The sequence below is a fragment of the Ictalurus punctatus genome, chromosome 15, assembly GCF_001660625.3.
Source record: "Ictalurus punctatus breed USDA103 chromosome 15, Coco_2.0, whole genome shotgun sequence".
In the NCBI taxonomy this organism is placed as follows: Eukaryota; Metazoa; Chordata; class Actinopteri; order Siluriformes; family Ictaluridae; genus Ictalurus; species Ictalurus punctatus.
The window spans coordinates 8137294-8159332 of record NC_030430.2 but is presented as its reverse complement, the minus strand read 5'-3'; the positions used below and the strand labels follow the sequence as shown (position 1 = coordinate 8159332).

Genomic DNA, 22039 nt, shown 5'->3' with positions numbered 1-22039 from the left:
GGAAATCTTCTGGATTGCAGATACTCTGTCAGCAGAGAGTTTCTTTCCCTTTGCAGAAATGTCATGACCCAAGAAATCTCACTTCTTGTAGTACAGACTGTAATTTGGAGAGACTGGCTTTGTGGCCTTCGGGCTATACCATATATTGGAGGTGGGTTTCTGTTCCCAATCTGAAATTCTTTCACTCTCACATAATCTGACCCACGGTCCCACGTCTTTCTACTGTTTGTTCTTTATTTTGGCTAATGAGACGTGAGGCGCTGATTCTGGGACAAAAAATACACGCAACTGCGTGTCACTAAATTTGACTGAACATACACAAAATTTGTCACACCAATATAGTGCCTTTAGGTACAGCTCTTCGCTTTCTGGGATATCCATAAACCATTCTTTCTCAAAATTAAAGTATCTTCCTTCATGCACTTGCGCTGTGTAATGAAGGGCAGAGGACAGCATAAAATCAACATAGTTGTCTTTCATCTTATCATGTGCCAACGTCAACAAATGAGCACAGGCTCTAGGCTTGTTATGCATGGACCATTGATAAACACAGAGCTCTGTTTCTTTGACAAACAGAGTTACAATGATGAGTCATCAGTTATTGTTACTCCCTGAGGTGAGGACATCAAATCTAAGTGTAAAACACACATTAACTCCCTGCCCAGTAGATTGACTGGACATGAACACGAAATTAGGAATTGGTGGGTTACTCTTTTCCCATTTTCACATTGACAAACTAGCGGTTCAGAGAAACGTTCTAATACTGAATATCCTGTCACACCCATAGAGCGCAGTGACTGTGAACTCTTTTTCGGGGATTCTTTTAATTCGCAGTGTTTTATTACTGAATATGTTGCTCCTGAATCTACCAAAAATGTGACACTTTGCCCATTAATTACAAGAGATATACATGGTAACTGTGTAAAAGGTGAGGCATTATACTTTAAAAGGTTAAGGGTCATGACTGTTTCATATATTTGTGAATTGTCAGTCTGACTAATGTTGGATGTGGTTGTATGCATATATTCCTGTTCTTTGTGAGCTAACTGATGTTTGGGTGTCTGATGTCACCCCTTCTGTTCCCAGGTGCCTCACCCTTCCCTTAGCTCCGCCCGTCAGTTCGCTTCTGCTCTGGACAGTCTCTTGCAAAATGTCCAACTTTTCCGCAGATAGAACATGTGAAGTTGTATCTATGGGGGTTGCCACCTGGCCTTCCTCGTCTGTGTGCTTTTGGTTTTCCTCTCCTCTCCATCTTTCTTTCCTTTGCCTCTTGTAGGAGCTTCTCCGCATGGATTGCATACCTTTCCACTTGTGAGAGGCTTCTAGTGTCCCAGGTGATACATTGTTGTTTGACTATAGTGGCAATTTCTGGTTCCATGCCGTTCATAAAGCTGTGTCTGAGATGTGCCTCCCATGATGTGACGGCCGCCTGCCCATCTGCCAGAGTGTCGGGTTTCTCCGAGCCTGAGTTTGCGTCATGGATCTCAGTGAGCCTGGACAGGTACTGTGGTACAGTCTCTGAATCTTGTTTTTACACTTTACTATTTTTGTCATGTCCAGTCGCATAGGAAAGGTGTTCGTCAGCTTCTGCTGGAGCGCCGCAATTTGTGCTCTGTACCTTGCATTGACTCCATTATCCCAGGCGGACATCGTTCTCTGGGAATTCACGTGAAACCTTGACCCAGTCCGTGACAAGTTTCGCCATGAGCAGTGGTCATAGTTCATGAGTGGTGGGTCTGAATTCTCTGAGGAATATCTGAAGTTCATCCCCAAACTTTTGTCCTCCTACTTTGCGGCAGATGCGTCATGCTGCTCCTGATGTCCTACCATTTTTTCCAGGGTCTGTGAACTAGCATAGGGCCTCCTTCTCTGGCCACTTCTAGCATTGGGGCACTTACCATGGCGTGCACTGTCTGATTTTGTTGGTCTGAAGCCCTCAGGCAACAATGTTGTTGGTCCCTTCACTTGGGATCTCGTGTGTAACGCCACCGGGGAAGCTAGGATGGCTGGAGCATAGTTCGATGGAGGTTGGTGGCTCAGTTCTGACAGGTTCAGATGGAGTGAGTCAATGGGGCATGCCACTTGATAATAACTTGCGCTTCTTAATAAGATAATCTCTTTACTTATTTATTGCTCGAACCGGACTCTTTCCGTTAGCAAATATTTTTACTGTTATCATCTCTCTCTATATATATACCCGTTGGTATATATCTTAGTTTTGAAGCTGAAAGAAACACCAATATCACTGCCATCGCAGAGACGAAGTTCCTGGAACTTCTTATAAGAAATCGCTCCATGTAATACTTCACTCAACGTAATACGCGCATTTCTTATATCATTGACTCCCTTCCACTAGGGATGTCACGATACCAAAAATCTAGTAGTCGGTACCGATACCACCAAAAGTACACGATACTCGATACTAAAGTCAATAACATGATGTGGTTTAAAAGAAAAAAAAAAGAATTTAAAAAAATAATAAAATTAAAAACTCCTGGAGGACATCCTCCTCTGGCTCATACTGGCAAAAAGAAAGAGTGAGCGAGTGAGAGAGATATTTTAGTTATCAAACACTATCTGACAATGACTAATAACAAGTGCTAAGGTGCACTCCTAAACGCATGTGCGAGCACAGACCCCCCCCCCATACTCTGAATGCAAGCATTAGTTTAAATTCACTGATATAGTGGCTGCCCAAAAATATTTATTAAAACCATTAACATTTGAATAATTATTAGTGACATTAGGCTACATTTTGCTGACAGGACAAGGGCTGAATGGCGATGCATGGTGGCCCATTCGGAGGTAGTTTATAACATTGCAGTGCGTTAGCGTCGTTAACAAATAACTGTCTATTGCAAACATTACATGGAGCATAACGTTAGCTGGTTTCACGGCAACAATGCAGCTGCCTCAAACAAACATAATATAGGACCTGTCTTTCAGGTACTTTGCCAAATTCCAGATGTTTCCTCGCTTTGTTTGAAAAGAACGATAGTATCGGTTGCACACCGGGAACCGATACTATCTTTCCTCTCAATGAGTCGGGGCGGAGCTAAACTTGTTAAGCTAAACTAATCTTCTGTAATTTTTCCCGTGTGATTGTAGGCGTTCTTCTTCTGCGTATTTGCTGCCCCCTTCAGTTCCGGTAGAATTGCAACCTCTGTACTTTCATTCGAATCGCTACCAACGGTACTGCTGAAAAACAAGTACCGTCACGTTTTAACAATGTTGGTACCGACTTGGTACCTAAGTATCAGTTCTCGTGACATCCCTACCTTCCACACAGACAGCAATACACAATGACTTTATAAATTTCTAATTCTAATTCTAAATTCTTGATGATTCCTACCAGTCAGTGGTAAGGCTGCATTGGTCTTTCGCCCTGCATAATAAAGGGCAAACTGCCTAAGTGTCAACATGGAATTCAGCGTGAAACTTTTCCATGGGCATCCTCCGGTTTGCTTGTTGTCCAGAAAAGATGTTAAGACTCGCGCAGCCCAGCCAGGAGATGCAAAATTGTCGTGGAAACTAGACAACACTTGCAGACTCGTCCCCTGAAGGTAAAAAGGTTTATTACAGAACGATGGTTAATACAGGATAGAAGAAAGCAGGATAGAATAATGAGAGAGCTCTAAAGCCGTTGTACTAAACCACTACTATATATATGAAAAGCAGGGCATGACATAATTGTGTCCCGATAAGAAGCAGTTTGAGGAAGTTCGAACAGGCTTTGTTTTAGGGTCTTAGATGTGCAGTCGAACCTTGAACAGAACATGTTTGTGTCTCTGTATAGCAGATAAACATTCTGTAATGATCTTAGTGACATGACATGGCCTTCTCAAGCGTTATCCTCTGATGAATATGAACAGAACAAGAACAAAATTATTACAAAATAAAAATTAATAATTCCCCTCACTATATATATATATATATATATATATATATATATATATATATATATATATATATATATATATATATGCATATATATGCATATATATGCATATACATACATACACACACATGTGAATAGGGAATTAGTGATTTAATACAAGGGGCAAAAAAGAAAACGATACACAATGCTAGACAATTAATGAAACTGTAAGTTAGTAAAAAGAAAATCTTGATTAAATTACACGATTAATTGCGACGTCTCGTTATAGCACTTCCATAATAACGTCTGAATAAGTCCAAATCGTCTGTTCCGCACTATGTAGGGAGTCTAAATAGTGTACAAAATGTTAACGTGTAATTTTACTATGCAGAATTTGTATGTAATCATAATTTGGGTATTATCTATCGATTTGAAATGTTTTTGTCGTTGTTGTTGTTGTTGTTGTTTTAATAACTGTGTACTAGATTTGGGACTTGGTTTAAAAAAAACAGTGTGCACTACATAGTGAACGCGAGGTGATTCGAGACACGACCTACGCGCTCGTCAACGCTGCCAGTGTTACCCACAATGCACCTCGGCGAGAAGTTAACATGGCGTCCGGGGCCTTGAATGAGCAAAACAAAAACACAAGCGGAGAAATGGGCCGCGTTTAAACACCGATTAAAAGGAAGTTCTACTAAAAAGCAAACAAACAAATCGTAAAATAAGTCCATTATGCTCGCACGGAGTGCGTGCTGCTAATTTATTTCGGATTTCTGAGTTTTGGTGAGTGTTAAACTTGAAAAGGTAGCAGTTCGTGAGCTAGCGGGTTAGCAGAGAAAAGCCCAGCTCCGGGTTCTGCAGAAAAACTCAGCGGAAATCACAGCTTGGAGCATATAAAGATAAATATTATCATCCTTATCATGTTTTAGAGCCACAATTCTTTAAATAAATAATATATCGAAATGGCAGAGCTGTAAAACTTCACCTTGTTTTAGCAATCTAGCTAGTTTAGCATTGATGTTCCGCATTGATCTGATAAATTAATAGTTGTAACGTAAACACGACTGCTTGATGTTAAAAGCATTAATAATAACACACATTAAGGAGCTCGGATGTATTGAGTTTATTTTTTTGTGCACTAGTGTGTATACTAGAGCTTGACTTTAGTTTGTTTTGATCCGGGCCCACCTGAAATGACCTTTTTATTTTAATCATATTTTTAATCATGATAAACTTTTTTATCGTCTTTTTTTTCTCTCCACTGTATTACACTCCGATTCATATTCGATCAATTTCCTGGACATTATTTGGCGGAAATTGTGCATGTAAATGATATATGTGTGTGTATATCATGTACACTCGTTGCCAGCGTTCCCCAGATGGGATGTAAATGTTCAGCGTGTTCTTATTGGCTGGTCGCTGTGACGTACGCGCGTATTATGCAAATGACTTCCGTACTCACAGTGAATTTATGTAAACGTGTTGTTTATGCCAGGGGATATTAAAAATAAACTTATATATATAAACTTTTTCTTTTTTGCACAATATGAACAAAAATGTATTCTGTAGGGCACTAACTTACTATAGTAAGAAAAATATTTATTTAATGGATACACAAATTATGTGTATCGTGTCGTAAATGATCATGATATAGTTATAATATGATCATATCTCTCAGCCTCTGACCTTGACAGCTCCGTTTTCCTTTGTGACGGATTTTGAGACGATCTTTTTACGCGACACTTTTATTTCTTGTCTTTAACAAGTTTTTAACATAAAAAAATTTACTTAATCCTAATAATTGGTCCAAAAAGTGACAAAGCAAATAACTGTGAGTAAATTCCACTATTTTGCTCTCATTACGGGAAATTGTAACATTTGACTAAATGTCTAGTCGTGCCGAGTTAAGATGCAGGATATGCCACGCCCACAATTCGACCGCAGCCTAACGTGACTCTGAATAGTTAAAAATCTTTCCTTTAAAGTTAGTAAGATGTATGATTTATGATCTAGAATTTTACATTTTCATTTAAAATAAATAAATACATAATTAAACCTTTCTGTCTTTCTCCAGGTTCGGACGCAATCGTCCTGAGGAGCCTCTGTGCTTTTATTTAAAAAAAATTTTTCATTATTATTTTTTTTAGTTATACACAAACACGCACACACAGACCCCTCAGCATCAGCACTATGGATGAGACCAAAAGCCCATTGAAGTCCGGAAAGCCGTCTCGCACGGGCGGGAGCAAGGCCTCATCCAGAGCGCAGAAGGAGCGTGAGAATGCCAAGACGCCGAATCGCAGTAAAAACACGGCAGCGTCCAGAGTGAAGGAGGAGGGCCAGGGTGGGTACGCCGGGGGCAAAGGGAGAGCAGGAAGTCCTCAGGAGTCAGGCAGAAGCAAAGCACGCAGGCTGACAGGGAGAACAAGCTCGGGGGAGAGAGGCAAGGCGAGGAATCCGACTCAGCAGGGGGTCAGGAGTGGAAACCTCACGCCTCTCAGCACCAAGGAGGAGAACACCACTCCGAATAAAACCCCCAGACCTGCACTGAGGGACAGACATGCAGGTGAGCAAGAGAGAGAAAGAGAGAGCATGCCCTTGTGTGTGTGTGTGTGTGTGTGTGTGTGTCACTAAACTACCAAACTAACATTTTCTAGAAGATTCTTCTGGCTCAGGGTCGTGTCCCGGCGCTAAGCGGCGCTCCAGCCTGCCGCCATCAAACAGGTCTCGCAGAAACTCTGAACGTTTATACTACAGAGACAAACCGAAGGTGGACGGGTCTCTTGGTGATTAAAACTTTGTTGTTGTTTGGTTTGTTTGTTTTTTCTTAGCATGTTCATCACATGATGTGTTCTGGAAGCCAAGGCGCCGCGCAAACAGACGCCATAAACTCGAGTTAGCTGAACAAGGTTAGCTGAGGAAACGCCTCGCTAAGAACATGAACTAGATAATCCAGCTTTAGCAAGACCGTAGGTTTGATCTGCGCTGTGTAGGATTGTGAAAGCAGTATATATTAGGCGTGTTGGCGAACTAGCGAGCTAACCTCACTGATAGGATGCGTAGGATTGTGAAAGCAGTATATATTAGGCGTGTTGGCGAACTAGCGAGTTAACCTCACTGATACGATGCATAGGTACAAGAGGAAGCGAGCGCCGCAAAGACGATCCCTTGTAACTTCCTGCAAGCACAGCCGTTAGTGTGGAACATGTCCGACGTGATCAAATGTGTTTATGAACAGTTTCATGATTTTTTTTTATTTTTCATTAAAATATATTCCGACTTGCTGATAAAGATCACTGCACCCTGGAAATCCGTAACAGTTCCATAGAAACCTATAAACACATGGAACTGTCGGTACTTCCCTGACTTACTGGTACTAAACTAGTGTAAATTGCATCACACAACACCACCTAATTGGGGTTTTTTTTGTTTGTTTGCTTAGTTTTTTTTTTGGTGTCCTTCTTCGGTGATGTGGTTTAATTGGGTGCTAATGGTGATCTGAAAGCTTGTGTCTGTCTGCATCAGGCGAGGTGTCGGCAAGACGGCCGGCGGAGAGCGCTCCAGATGGCGCAGACGAGACGAACCTGACCTCCGATCAGCAGCTGGGACTGAAACAGGCCGAGGAGAGACTGCAGAGAGACTACATCCACAGACTGACCAAGGTGAGAGCGTCACCGCCTCGACACACACGCCAGTCAGTTAGAATTGATTGAATCCCCCCATTTTCCTTTTGGGGAAACTGTTGTTTTGTTTTAATTCAAAGGATGATATCCTTGGAACGTTATCTGAACCAATGACCCGAGTTGAAAAAGGTCATGTGACCCTCCACGCCGGAAATATCACAATATGATGTGCTAACGATGCTGCCCTCAGATCCTGTAATATATTATAATTATTCATGGAATGGCAATGAAAAAATTGGCCTTGATGCTCTTGTGTGTCATCCTAAAACAAACAATCACTAAAAAATATTTTATAAATAAAGTAACTAACCAACCACACGGATAAGTAAATAGACAAACAAATGAAAAGTAAACAGGCTTGGGAATTGGGAATAAACAGAAAGCTGTACATTTGTTAATGTGATCAAACTGCATTTTCAGTGCTTTATACATTTTCTAGACTGCTAGCGCTAGCTATTTCACACATCACAAAGTGGGCGTGTCTCAAATCACACCCTGGTCCCTGCATACACCTCATGCCGTTTTCAAGCAGTGCATTATGGGTATTCTGTCTGCAGACGTGACGAGGCAGCGCCTAGAGCACTGAGAGTTAATGAGCTGTTAATGGCCTTACGTTTGCATGTCTGGGCACTCTTTTTAAATGTGTGTGTGTGTGTGTGTGTGTGTGTGTGTGTGCACGTGTGGGCGGGCGTGTGATTTCTACAGCAGTCCCCAGATTACCCAAATTTCCAGTATCTATGCAAACTCTGCTCGGTTCACGTGGACAACATCCAGGGTGCTCACAAACACATCAAAGAGAAACGGCACAAGAAGAACATCATGGTAACACACACACACACGCACGCACGCACTGATTGAAAAAGAATTACTGAAAAAGTTACCACAGGGTTGTTTAAAAATTGACTCACAAAATCTGAGGTGAAATTCCTCGAGGAATAAAGGAATCTTTTTCCATCAACTGAATCTGAATCTTTTTTTATTATTAACTGAATCTGAATCTTTTTTATTATTAACTGAATCTCTTTTTCATCAACTGAATCAAAATCCTTATCAAGTGAATCTTTTTGGTTATCAACTGAATCTTTTTCATCAGTCGAATTAGAATCTTTTTTGTGACTCAAATCTAAATCTTTTTTTAGCTGAATCCAAGTATTTTTTCTCTCAGCTAAACCGATTACAGCTGTTTCCTGAGTGTCGCCCAACCTTCTCAATGTCTAGAATGTTCCATGTCCCACCCCCCATAAAAGCTTTACCCCTTGCAGCCTGTCAATCTAAAAAGTGGACGGAGCAGATAACAGGCAGTATTAGATTACATGAAATTTAACGTTATATATTATACAGTAGTATTCACAGCTTTTAATGTGTGTGTAGGAGAAGCAGGAGGAGAACGAGCTGCGTTCGTTACCCCCTCCATCTCCAGCTCACCTGCGAGCACTGAACTCGGCCGTGATGGAGGCGGCGCAGGAGCATGGCATCTCCGAGCAGGAGTTCCAGCAGAGAGACACTGTGCTGCGGAGCATGGAGCTGATCATCCAGAGACACCTACCTGGTGTGTGTACACCCGCGCACACAGACACACACCCACACGTACACACACTCACCTGGACTATTGTGTAGTTACTGTGTTGTCTCTGTGTCTCAGCATGTTCTCTGCGTCTCTACGGTTCCTGTCTCACGCGATTCGCCTTCAAGTCCAGTGACATCAACATCGACGTACTCTATCCTTCCAGTGTAAGTGCCCAAATTGTCTCCTGTCCTCGTGTTGTTGGTGGTTTTTGCCTGATTTTTATTCTTGTTCACGCTTTCTGTGTTTCAGATGACACAACCTGATGTCCTTATCCAAGTGCTGGACATCCTGAAGAAGAGTGGTTAGCATCACACACACCTTTACACCTAACCTACAGCTTTGCACACACCTTTACACCTAACCTACAGCTTTGCACACACCTTTACACCTAACCTACAGCTTTGCACACACCTTTACACCTAACCTACAGCTTTACACACACCTTTACACCTAACCTACAGCTTTACACACACCTTTACACCTAACCTACAGCTTTACACACACCTTTACACCTAACCTACAGCTTTACACACACCTTTACACCTAACCTACAGCTTTACACACACCTTTACACCTAACCTACAGCTTTGCACACACCTTTACACCTAACCTACAGCTTTGCACACACCTTTACACCTAACCAACAGCTTTACACATCTTTACACCTAACCAACAGCTTTACACACACCTTTACACCTAACCTACAGCTTTACACACACCTTTACACCTAACCTACAGCTTTACACACACCTTTACACCTAACCTACAGCTTTACACACACCTTTACACCTAACCTACAGCTTTACACACACCTTTACACCTAACCTACAGCTTTACACACACCTTTACACCTAACCTACAGCTTTGCACACACCTTTACACCTAACTTAGAGCTTTGCACACACCTTTACACCTAACCAATAGCTTTACACATCTTTACACCTAACCTACAGCTTTACACACACCTTTACACCTAACCTACAGCTTTACACACACCTTTACACCTAACCTACAGCTTTACACACACCTTTACACCTAACCTACAGCTTTACACACACCTTTACACCTAACCTACAGCTTTACACACACCTTTACACCTAACCTACAGCTTTACACACACCTTTACACCTAACCTACAGCTTTGCACACACCTTTACACCTAACTTAGAGCTTTGCACACACCTTTACACCTAACCAATAGCTTTACACATCTTTACACCTAACCAACAGCTTTACACACACCTTTACACCTAACCTACAGCTTTGCACACACCTTTACACCTAACCAACAGCTTTACACATCTTTACACCTAACCAACAGCTTTACACACACCTTTACACCTATTCTACAGCTTTGCACACACCTTTACACCTAACCTACAGCTTTGCACACACCTTTACACCTAACCAACAGCTTTACACATCTTTACACCTAACCAACAGCTTTACACACACCTTTACACCTAACCAACAGCTTTACACATCTTTACACCTAACCAACAGCTTTACACACACCTTTACACCTATTCTACAGCTTTGTACAAACCTTTACACCTAATCTACACCTTTGCACACACCTTTACACCTAACCAACAGCTTTACACACCTTTACACCTAACCAACAGCTTTACACACACCTTTTCACCTAACCAATAGCTTTACACATCTTTACACCTAATCTACAGCTATACACATACCTTTACATACACCTCATATTGTCTTTGTAAAAGGACTGAAGTGGAAGTGTTTTTTTTTTTTTCCTTTTCTTTTTTTTTTCTTTTGGGTCCAGATGAATTCTCAGATGTGGAGTCGGACTTCCATGCTAAAGTTCCCGTCATCTTCTGCCGTGATGTGTCCTGGTCAGTGAAGGTTCTTTAGTTACTCTGAGCTCTTCGCTCATTAAATCCATCAAGAGCTTTACTGAGGGGCTGTTTTTTGTTGTGTCTCTGTCACTGCGCAGTGGTTTACTGTGTAAAGTGAGCGCAGGAAATGATGTCGCGTGCCTCACCACCAATCACCTGGCAGCACTGGCCAAGCTGGAGCCTCGCCTGGTTCCTCTGGTGCTGGCGTTCCGCTACTGGGCCAAGGTTCACACACTCTCATACACACACACTCACACCTGTCACACATCTTTCAGTAAACATCTTTAAACATTAATAATACTGTGTGCGTATGTGTGCGCACAGCTGTGTCATGTGGACTGCCAGGCTGAGGGCGGGATTCCATCCTACTCCTTCTCGCTGATGGTCATCTTTTTCCTGCAGCAAAGGAAGCAGCCCATTCTACCTGTGTATCTCGGCTACTGGGTATGTAACACATACACACACGTTAACCTTTATTTACAGCTTTACACCTATTGTACAGCTTTAGAAGTACAGCTCATTTACAGCTTTACACCTATTGTACAGCTTTAGAAAAGGCTTCACATCTAATGTACAACCTTACACACAGCTTTCCGTCTAATCTATAGGTTTACACACCGCTTTACATATAACCTACAACTTTACATGCAGCTTTACAGCGAACACGCAACTTTACACAAACCTTTACAGCTAACCTCCAGGTTTACACACAGCTTTATAGATAGCCTTACTGCTAATGTTTACAGCTAACGTGCAGCTTTTATGCTAGCTCTCTGCCTGTTAGTGTTTTCTTGCTAGCAGTGTTAGCACCTCTGACCTTTGTTTAATCACGGCTGCGGTTGATGTGCAGATTCTGTGTTTTGACTGTGCGTGTGCGAGCAGATCGAAGGGTTCGACGTGAAGCGTGTGGACGAGTATCACCTGACCGCCATTCAGTTGGGGCACTTTGTGGGATGGGAGCACAGACCGGGCAGCGCTAACGAGGGGCGCGGAGACAAGAGCAAAAACGAAACCCAAAAACATGACGGCCAAAAATCGGCCGAGAAAAAGAACGAGAACCAGAAGGGCAAGGTGAGAGACACACACAGACACACACAAATTGCTTCTCTACTCAAATGTGGAATTTGAACCTTTTTTATATCTGTGTCTCTCCTTTACCTCCTAATTCACTACTCAAGGATGGATAGATGCTGCCATGTGTGTGTATATATGTAAGTGTGTGTGTTCGCGTGCGCCCTCACAGACCCATCTGGTGCTGGAGAACACTGAGAACGTCTCTCTCGGCCAGCTGTGGTTGGAGCTGCTACGTTTCTACACGCTGGAGTTCGCTCTGGAGGATTACATCATTAGCATCCGGTTGAAGGAGCTGCTGCCCCGAGACGTGAAGAACTGGCCACGCCGCCGCCTCGCCATTGAGGGTGAGACACATACACACACACACTCACGCATGTTTAGTTTCTGGCTAACGTAGCTAACATCATGCAAACATGCGAATCATTTTGCATCGTCCATGTTATTTTGGCTGTGAGTGTTTCTCGACAGGCCACACCCATAACTGACAAGCAGCTTGCTTCGTGCTAACCATCGCGACTTGACTCGATCATGTCGTCTTGTTCTTCAGACCCGTTTGCCCTGAAGAGGAATGTAGCGCGGAGTCTGAACAGTCAGATGGTGTTCGAGTACATCCAGGAGCGATTCCGCACCGCCTACCGATACTTCGCCTGCCCTCAGAGCCGTAACGGACACCCCCCCGAACGAGATGCGCTGCGACCACGTGTGACCCGGCCGGCCAGAACGTGCGCCGTCGAAACTAAGAGAGGAGAGGAAGAGGAGGACGGCGTGAACAGCACCGACGACGACGATGCGGATGAAGAAGAGGAAGACGAAGACGAAGCTGGAGATGAAGAGCAGCGTGTGAGCAGAGGCTTAGCCAGGCTCCTTGTCGAGGACGAGGACGAAGACGGCATCCGTCACCCCTCTTCCCCGACCCCGTCCTCTCACAATGGCCTGTTCCCCGACAGCGACAATGAGGAGCAGGATGAAGGTGGACGGAAAGCTCCGGAACGGGAGAGCATCGCCCCGGAGGACCTGCACTATATGTTCGACAGGATGATCTTCACTGGTGGAAAGGTACCAGGAATAATTCTTTCCCGAATAACAGCGTTTAAAGTTTTTTATACCACAGATATCTGACGCTACACCGTGTCTAATTACGTCATCGTTAGGTCGTCATTTTCTTCCCCACAACTCCCTAGAAACAGCGTTCTTCCGACTTCTCAGACAAATTCAAGCCTAGGGTTTAATAATGTAGAAACGACGTAATAAAGAGCGGAATAAAGTTCCGACATGATCCCGTGTGTGTGTGTGTGTGTGTCCAGCCCCCGACGGTGGTGTGCAGTATCTGTAAGCGAGACGGCCATCTGAAAGACGACTGTCCTGAAGACTTTAAGAAGATGGAGCTGACTCCTCTGCCTCCCATGACGGAGCGCTTCAGAGAAATCCTCGACAACCTGTGCAGGCGCTGCTACGGTGAGCAGCTACACGTCGCTACAGCAACAGAACAACAGCAAGATAATCACGTTAAGATTTAGACTCTGGGGAATTAAATGGATCCTTTAAATATGAGATAGTCCTCACTACAGAATCAGGGGTGGGAGTAGAGCAGTTGGAGCCGAACCCCCGAACTCTAACCCACAACACACACTACAGCCTGAAACACACCAGGTTCTCTCCACCCCTTGGACCTTTGGCTCAACCTTTTTGTGTGTGTGTGTGTGTGTGTGTGTGTGTGTGTGTGTGTGTGTGTGTGTGAGTAGATGAGCTGTCGCCAACTTCAGGAGAGCAGTACAAGAGGGAACAGATTCTAGCCGGTCTGGAGCGCTTCATTCGGAAAGAGTATAATGGTACACATGCACACACATACACACCACACTCTTCTCTTCTGAACTTTTCCACATGATGCTCTGGAGCCTTGATTCTGGAATATTCTATGCCATGCTCCTATATCAGATGAACACGTGATGAGTTTAATATTGTATAATGGCGATGATTGAGATGTGATTTATGGGCTTGAAGGTGTAAAGTGTGTGTGTGTGTGTGTGTGTGTGTGTGTGTGTGTGTGTGTGTGTGTGTGTACAGATACAGCCCAGCTGTGTCTGTTTGGTTCCTCCAAGAACGGTTTCGGTTTCCGGGACAGTGACCTGGACATCTGTATGACGTTGGAGGGTCACGACACAGCAGAGGTACAGAACCACAGACGCCGTTTTACACGTAACCATACGCCAAGCGTACGCCAAGCCGGCTTTTTACGCGTAACCCTACGCCAAGCCGGCTTTTTACGCGTAACCCTTGGCGTAGGGTTACACATAAAAAGCCGGCTTGGCGTAGGGGTAACCCTTTTTACGCGTAACCCTATGCCAAGCCGCCCTTTGACGAGCTAGGCTAGTTAGCCGATACTAGCTAACACACTGCTAAGTGTCGTCACAGTGTCGCAGCTTTCAGTATGGAGACTTGCACCAGTTACTGTGTCCTCTCTATTATTTATACAAACACGATGTTTATTCATTCAGATGCTATTGGTCTCATTAAGCAGATTAACCGTGTATCTGTTTCTCTCCCTCTCTCTCTCTCCCACACACACACACACTATTATTCTCTCATCAGAAACTGAACTGTAAAGAGATCATCGAGGCGTTAGCCAAGGTGCTGAAGAAACACACAGGTAAGAGAAGCAGCAGCAGCAGATGTTTATATTTGTTGTGTTGAAATGCTTGGATTGTTGCCTTTTAGCTCCTTATTTCCAGTAACCTGCTCTATTCAGTGTGAATGCTGTCTCATTTTGTGTGTGCGTGTGCTCAGGTCTGAGGAACATCTTGCCTATAACGACCGCCAAAGTGCCTATCGTCAAGTTCGAACACAAGTTGAGCAGTCTGGAAGGAGACATCAGCCTCTACAACACACTGGTGAGCTCACGTAGTCCTCGTCTGCCTCGGTCACGGTCACTGCACCCTACTCCATATTCCCTACGCTGAAGGGCACTAATGTAGGGAACAGGGTTCGGGATTGGGATGTGGCTCATTTCCTGTTTGTCTGTCTCCAGGCTCAGCACAACACACGTATGTTGGCCACGTACGCAGCCCTGGACCCACGTGTGCAGTATTTGGGCTATACCATAAAAGTGTTTGCGAAGGTAACAGGAGAAAACTGTGTGAGTGTGTGTGTGGTGTTTACTAGCGTAAAGTTTTAACGTGCGTGTGTGTGTGTTGCAGAGGTGTGACATCGGCGATGCTTCGAGGGGTAGTCTCTCATCTTACGCCTACATCCTCATGGTGCTGTACTTCCTGCAGCAGAGACAGCCTCCCGTCATCCCCGTCCTACAGGAGGTACACACACACACACACACACACACACACACAGTGGAGTGATGATCAGGAGGTGATCTAAAGGTGAACTGTACGTGTGGTGCAGATCTACGACGGGAGCTCCGTTCCTCAGAGGATGGTGGACGGCTGGAACGCGTTCTTTTTCGAAGACCTGGACGAGCTGGTGAGCGACGCTTTCAAAAATAACTCCGCCCACATTCCACAATCGCTGTCCGTCCACACGAATAAATTATGGTGTCGGAAATATCTGTGTAGGTGTGGGCGCGTTCTGAATAGACATCCTGCAGCTAAAACTCTGTGTGTGTTCCTCAGCGGCGGCGTTGGCCCGAGTTTCAGCAGAACCACGAGACGGTAGGGGAGCTGTGGCTTGGCCTACTGCGCTTCTACACCGAGGAGTTCGACTTTAAAGAGCACGTGATCTCCATCCGGCAGCGGAAACGCCTCACCACATTCGAGAAACAGTGGACCTCCAAGTGCATCGCCATCGAAGGTACAAGCCTCGACCTATGTTCTCGCTCTCCCCTGGCTCCTCGCTCTCCCCTGGCTCGCTCCTCGCTCTCCCCTCGCTCTCCTCTCACTCCTCTCTCTCCCCTGGCTCTCCCCTGGCTCTTTGCTCTCTCCGACTCCTCGCTCTCCTCTCACTCCTCGCTCTCCCCTGGCTCTCCCCTGGCTCCTAGCTTTCCCCTCGCTCCTCACTCTCCCCTGGCTCTCCCCTGACTCCTTGCTCTCCCCTGGCTCTCCCCTGGCTCCTCGCTCTCCCCTCGCTCCTCTCGCTTTCCCCGCTCTCCCCTCTTTCTCCTCTCGTTCCTCACTCTCCCCTCTTTCCCCTCTCGTTCCTCGCTCTCCCCTCTCTCTCCTCTCGCTCCTCCCTCTCCTCACTGCTGTGCAGGTTTTATTTAACAAAATAACTATTTCTACGTCGTTCACTAACCAAGACTCAGAAGAACTTCAGAACATTCTCCAAGAAACCGAGAGCAACGAGCAGCCCAGAGAACCGAAAACATAAATTATGACCAGATGATTAGATTGAAGTTGTTTGCTAAGTGATGAGGGAATGAAAGGATTGTTGGGTTTACACTTTCAACTTCTCTTTTTTTCTTTTTAAACAGATCCCTTCGACTTGAATCACAATCTCGGTGCTGGAGTGTCACGGAAAAGTAAGAGGACACACACGCACACACAGCACACCCTGCTGAACTGGGTTAGAACTAGCCACTTTTTAGAAGTAAACTTCAGTCACCGAACACACCACAACAAAGTTTAACTCCATGTCTCTACCCCCCCCCCCCCCCCCCCCCCCATCTCTCTCCCCCTCTCTCAGTGACGAATTTCATCATGAAGGCATTCATTAATGGCAGGAAGTTGTTCGGAACGCCATTTTATCCAATGCTGGGGATGGAAGCGGTGAGACACACACACACGGAGAGAGCACCTCTTACACTCTTTATTTTATTATTTCTAAATAAGAACAAAAATACTTTGAAATAAATTGAAAAGTTCTAGCATTTCACCAAACTGTGTGTGTGTGTGCGCACATGTCAGGATTACTTCTTCGACTCGAAGGTGCTGACGGATGGGGAGCTCGCTCCGAATGACCGCTGCTGTCGGATCTGTGGCAAAATCGGACATTACATGAAGGACTGCCCGAAGAGGCGCAGGTCAGACAGGTCTGTCTGTCTGTCTGTCTGTCTGTCTGTCTTTGTATTCAGCATGCAGCTAAGCACGTGTGTGTGTGCACACGCAGGATGAAGAAGAAGGAGAGTGATAAGGATGAGGAGATGCGTGAGGATGACAGAGAGCCGAGGGAGAGACGCTGTTTCCAGTGCGGATACTTAGGACATGTCCGGAGAGAATGTCCTGATTACAGACACCTCCGACAGAGAGGAGCTCCTACACAGGGTACACACACACACACACACACACACACACACACACACACACACACACGTGTGTGTTTATATGCTCAGTAGAGCTCATAGTTTGTCTCAAACCTTCAGATAAACTAACCCATGTGTGTCGAACCCCCCCAGTTCCTCAGATGATCCGTTCCATGGTGAGCTCTCAGGCCATCCCCATTCCTCAGAGTGGTACATCCCAGGATCGACCTGGCCGGACCAGGCAGCCATCAGAATGTGTAAGAACCAATAACTATCTGTCTGTCTGTCTTTCCTCTCTCTCTCTCTCTCTCTCTCTATATCTCTCTTTGGTATCGTATTTATTACCCTGGCCGTGTGTTATTAATATGTAAGGCGTGATTGGTAAACGCATTTATTTTTGTCCCTCCAGTCAGACACGCGTCAGACTCCTCCATACTCGCCCCAGCCATCTACATTCATCCAGCCTTCCGTCTCTCCTCAGTCGTCTCAGAGTGCCAAGCCTTCGCCAGGCTCCTCGTCCTCCTCGTCCGCTCTGTCCAAATCCCCCCATCATCCCTCTCTCCCTCTTCCTGCCACTCCTCCTCAGCAGCAGCAGCAGGTTCATCTGCCTCTCTTTGGTTTCACCCCCTCTCAGTACATGGGCATGCTCTCACCGGGCACCTGGTCCTCCCATCCGCCCTCCCCGGGGGTAAAGTACAATATGAGGAAGGGGCAGGGGAATGGAGGGGCGGGGCACACATCAAACCCCGCCCCCGTTAACCTCAATGACCCCAGCATCATCTTCGCCCAGCCGGCGGGGCGGGACGGGGGGCCACACTGGCACAATCACCATCTGAACAACCCCGGGGCACTGGTGGCTAACGGCACGGTGGGGAAGTCAGGTACACACACTCTCACAAACACGGGGGTGAGCACTGCGTGTGTGTGTGTGTGTGTGTGTGTGTGTGTGTGGATGTGTGGATGTGCTGTATTGAGCTCAGGTAAGTCTCACAGGTATGATGTGATGTGATTAGTCAGGCGAGCACTTCTCTTCACTCATCACACTCTTTCACATGGGTTTTAAGCGCAGGGTTTGTACAGAGAATCGTGCTGTTACAGGAAAATTCTCAACGAGGGTGTGGTGTAAGGGGGCGGAGTTACTGTTACCACCCTGACGCTGATTATTTCCTTATAACGGCACGTCCCTGAGCGGGTTTTTTTTATACTGCTTCAATTCACAATTAAATTCTTTAAAAAATTATTATTAGAGAAGGACCTGTCGTACTTTTTATCCGTTTATAGTTATTCGTTCACTCGTGTTTTTTTTGCTTGTTTGTTTGTTTGTTTTTAAAAATTTCTCTAAAAATAAACATTACTGAGAAAACGCCGTCCTGAAGATTAGAAGTCGGACAACTTAGTTACTTACTTAGTGCTTTACCTCTGACTGACACTGGAGACTCCTTCCATAAATACAGAAAACGTCACCACAGCAACAATTAGATGATTTAAAAAAACAAAACAAAAAAATCCCTTAAACCATACAGGTCTCTGTGAAGGAGCTGTTGCTATAGACACAATAACGAATCAGATATGGTTTTCAGATTAGGAATGCTGAACAAACCCTGTAATGCTGGCGTGTTGGTTGAGAATATTATTTCTTTTCATTTCTACACGTTTGATATATATTCAGTCTGATGCTGCTTTTAATCAGCTTTTTTTCTTCTCTCCTACATCGATTAGACCGACGGGGTACCAGATTTGATTGTTTTAATTAATGTATTTATTCTGTTTTTCTCTCAGAAGCAGGTTTCCAGGCTCCGTTTGGTTCTGTAGGTCAGGTGTCTCGCTCACTGGGCAACAGCAGCGCCAGTCCCATATCCGTCTCTTCCTCCTGGGGTTTCCGCATGCCACAGGCGTACATGCAGCAGTCCAACAAGCCCTTCATCTCCCAGGGTACGTGAGCGATGCACGGAAACAACGCTAATCTCGGGTGTCTAATCTTGCGTCTCCTCTGTAAGCATCGTAATGTAAAATTCCTCTATGGTGAGGAACACCTCCCGAGACGACACGAGGAAACTGCACTTTTGTGGTCCTTTTTCTGTAAATAAAACCAAGCCGTGTCCAAACATTCTGAAGCACGGTGGTGGCAGCATCGTGTTGCGGTGGAAAAGGGACTCAAGCACTTCAGAAAACGAAGGAGGAGGATTAGATCTTGGAATACCGACGCAAACGACAACAAACCTGAGCTCCAAATTCGATCCAAAAAACGGCTGAATGAACGTTCTGGAGCGGCCATTACAAAACAGCGATCTGAGCCTGACTAAATTACACCGGTTCTGTCAGGAGGAACGGGGGAAAAAACTCATTGTATTATGAGAAGCTTGTGCAGTTTGACCTGCTGAAAATCTGATCGAGTGAATAAAACTGAGATCAATCTGCCTCTTTGATCATTTCGAAATGACTAATGGGAATTAAAGTGAACACCCTAACAGGCTTAACACGGGAAACATGCCGAGCTGCGTTCGAATATCTTTAGCCGAGGGCCGTGTAAACTCTCGGCCTCAAAAGTATGCAAGGTTTAATTATTATTCAGTATCTTCATGTAGGCAATGGTCCGTAACCGAGGTGTTGTATTTACATTTACATTTATTCATTTAGCAGACGCTTTTATCCAAAGCGACTTACAAATGAGAGTTTAACAGGGGTTTTGATTTTGTCCACAGGTGCAGTGACCAATCAGCACTTCCCTCTGCTGCAGTCCGGCCGTCCCGTCAACCTCAGCTACATCCAGCAGAAGAAATAACGAGCGGAGACGTTCTTTTCGTTCCAAACCAACGCCCGAGGTCCTTATCGAATGACAGTGAAGAGATTAAAAAAAACAACAAACAATTAAGAAACGTCTAAGTTGGCATTTTGTCACAAGACTTTTTAAAATGGATTTTATCTTCTTTTTTTTTTTGTACAGTTTTTACATTAATTTTTTTGTCTCATCACATTGATTTGTGATATGAAATGTCAAATATTTTAATACCCCTATTTTTAAAGGGGTTCCAAAAAAAAAGAAGCAGAAAAGAAAAAGCATTTTTATTTGTTGTGTAAAGTACGGATTTAAAGTTAATCCTGTTTATTTTTATTGGTGTATTCATATTTTTGCTTGCATAAAGGACACAAAGGCTTTGGATAGGAATTTTGTTGTTTTATGAAAAATCAGCATAACCGCTCCATAAGATAACTATGTAGTGCCAAAAGCTTAAAAAAAAAAAAAAAAAAAAAAAAAAAGGGAAAAAAAAGGATCTCTTTCCTCAATCTCAGTAAATGAAGAAAAGATACACAAAAAAAAGAGTATTAAAAAAATCATGAAAAAAGAGCAAGGGTAAAAAAAATCAAATAAAGAAAAAGCAAACCAACGTGCTGGCGTTGTGGTTCTTTATTGTGTTTTCCTCAGAGCGTGCTTTTTATAACGGACTGTTGGGTATAAAATTAAACACACCTTTTTGATCACGTTAAAGTGACTGGTGAGATAAATTACTCAGGTTTCGAGTTTAAAATTTGTCGAGCCAAAAATGAGTGGTAATTACTAGGGCTGTAACGATCGGACGATTGCGATCAACGATTATAAATTGATTCATTATTTTTAAAAAAGGAGCGAGCGATATTTCCATAATTCTGATTGGTTTAAAATGGTCCTCCACTTTTATTTCATTGTTCATGATATTGTAGCTGTAACGTCAAAGCCATGAGAATCGAAATCGAACCGGTATCACGTGAAGCCTGAGGTTTACTCCGCTGATCGTTAGCGTGAAAATAAAATGAACATGTATCACGTGGAAACCCTGAGCTTTACATCCCAAGTAATAATGAGACCGCTGACGATGATTGGTTGAACTCATTTAAGGGGTGAATACTTATGCAAATAACCTGTATAGGTTGCGATCGCATATCATTTTGCTAAATATATTGCTATTTTTTTCCCGCCCCTCCCGCTTCAGTATTATTAGCTTAAAAGTAGTTTCATGGACATTAAATGTAACTATAAAGGGATATGTAGTACAGTACATCATTCTTAATAAATAAAAAAGGTATTGTTGTTATAAGAGGAATAAAACATTAGAGGAGATGTAAACAGAGTCCAGCCGTGTTCCATCTCCGCTACATCACACACTGTTCACCTCTGCCATTACATCATGACTCAACAAGACTGAAATGCGAGTGCGTGACATGATGTTGCATCATACACTTTTGACTCTTTATTGCATTATATTGGTTTATAAAGATAAATAAGCAGATAGTGTAAACCTCTCTCTCTCACTCTATCTCTCTCTCTTTTCCTTCCCCAGCTTAAACATGACTTGCTTTTCTCCCATAGACAGCTCACTGGTCTTCATGTTGGTTTAACCTTTTTATCGCAGTCTTCACAGGTGAAACCCAGGCCTCAGAGCATGAGCAGACATTCAGAGCTCTTCATTGTTTAAACAGTCGCTCTAACAGGACACACCGGGGCAACAAGAAACACCTGTCAGTCACATGACGCATATTGTACAGAAACAGCAGATGTCTGATGAAATCTCAAAGCAATCTATTATTTCTCTTTTGCTGGTTCTTTTTTTCTTTCTTTCCCACTAAAAAGTGATGGGTTCATATCAAATTTCAGACCTGGCTCAATCATAATCTGGTTAATATAGGGGTTTAAATGTCTTTTCTTTAAAAAAAAAAAAAAAAAGAAGAAGTCCTTTCACAACAGCTGCATAGAAGAATTCACACAGGAAATCTCATGATTCCTTGCGTGTACACAACGGTTCTTTAATTCAT

General features: G+C 44.0%; 1 protein-coding gene across 7 annotated transcripts; it reads left to right on the top strand.

Annotated features, from left to right (window-relative positions):
* Positions 1 to 3399: 3399 nt before the first annotated feature.
* On the top strand, positions 3400 to 20637 carry tut4 (terminal uridylyl transferase 4). Of its 7 annotated transcripts, none has more exons than XM_017487243.3 (31): positions 3400 to 3563; positions 5955 to 6446; positions 6538 to 6666; positions 7406 to 7542; positions 8269 to 8385; positions 8935 to 9112; positions 9206 to 9294; positions 9380 to 9431; positions 10920 to 10989; positions 11091 to 11217; positions 11317 to 11436; positions 11875 to 12063; positions 12236 to 12410; positions 12614 to 13122; positions 13371 to 13521; positions 13809 to 13895; positions 14131 to 14234; positions 14656 to 14713; positions 14851 to 14954; positions 15092 to 15181; positions 15261 to 15374; positions 15460 to 15537; positions 15687 to 15864; positions 16484 to 16531; positions 16696 to 16778; positions 16917 to 17041; positions 17119 to 17273; positions 17405 to 17508; positions 17661 to 18132; positions 19031 to 19183; positions 19954 to 20637. In XM_017487243.3, the coding sequence occupies exons 2-31, from the start codon at positions 6071 to 6073 to the stop codon at positions 20031 to 20033; spliced, it is 4452 nt and encodes a 1483-aa protein (XP_017342732.1). In that variant the 5' UTR covers positions 3400 to 3563; positions 5955 to 6070; the 3' UTR covers positions 20034 to 20637. The 7 variants fall into 7 exon arrangements, with proteins under 7 accessions (XP_017342732.1, XP_017342733.1, XP_017342735.1 ...); XM_017487244.3 differs by lacking the exon at positions 3400 to 3563 and adding an exon at positions 4466 to 4663 and having other exon boundaries at positions 6541 to 6666; XM_017487246.3 differs by lacking the exon at positions 3400 to 3563 and adding an exon at positions 4466 to 4663 and having other exon boundaries at positions 8272 to 8385.
* The last annotated feature ends 1402 nt before the right edge of the window (positions 20638 to 22039 follow it).

What these genes read in the sequence shown, in the direction of transcription:
- tut4 (XM_017487243.3), top strand. Translation starts at nt 6,071, where the DNA reads ATGGATGAGACCAAAAGCCCATTGAAGTCCGGAAAGCCGTCTCGCACG. An exon ending in ACATCCACAGACTGACCAAG is followed by an intron (nt 7,543 to 8,268) that starts GTGAGAGCGTCA and finishes TGATTTCTACAG; the next exon opens with CAGTCCCCAGATTACCCAAA. An exon ending in TCGAAGACCTGGACGAGCTG is followed by an intron (nt 15,538 to 15,686) that starts GTGAGCGACGCT and finishes TGTGTTCCTCAG; the next exon opens with CGGCGGCGTTGGCCCGAGTT.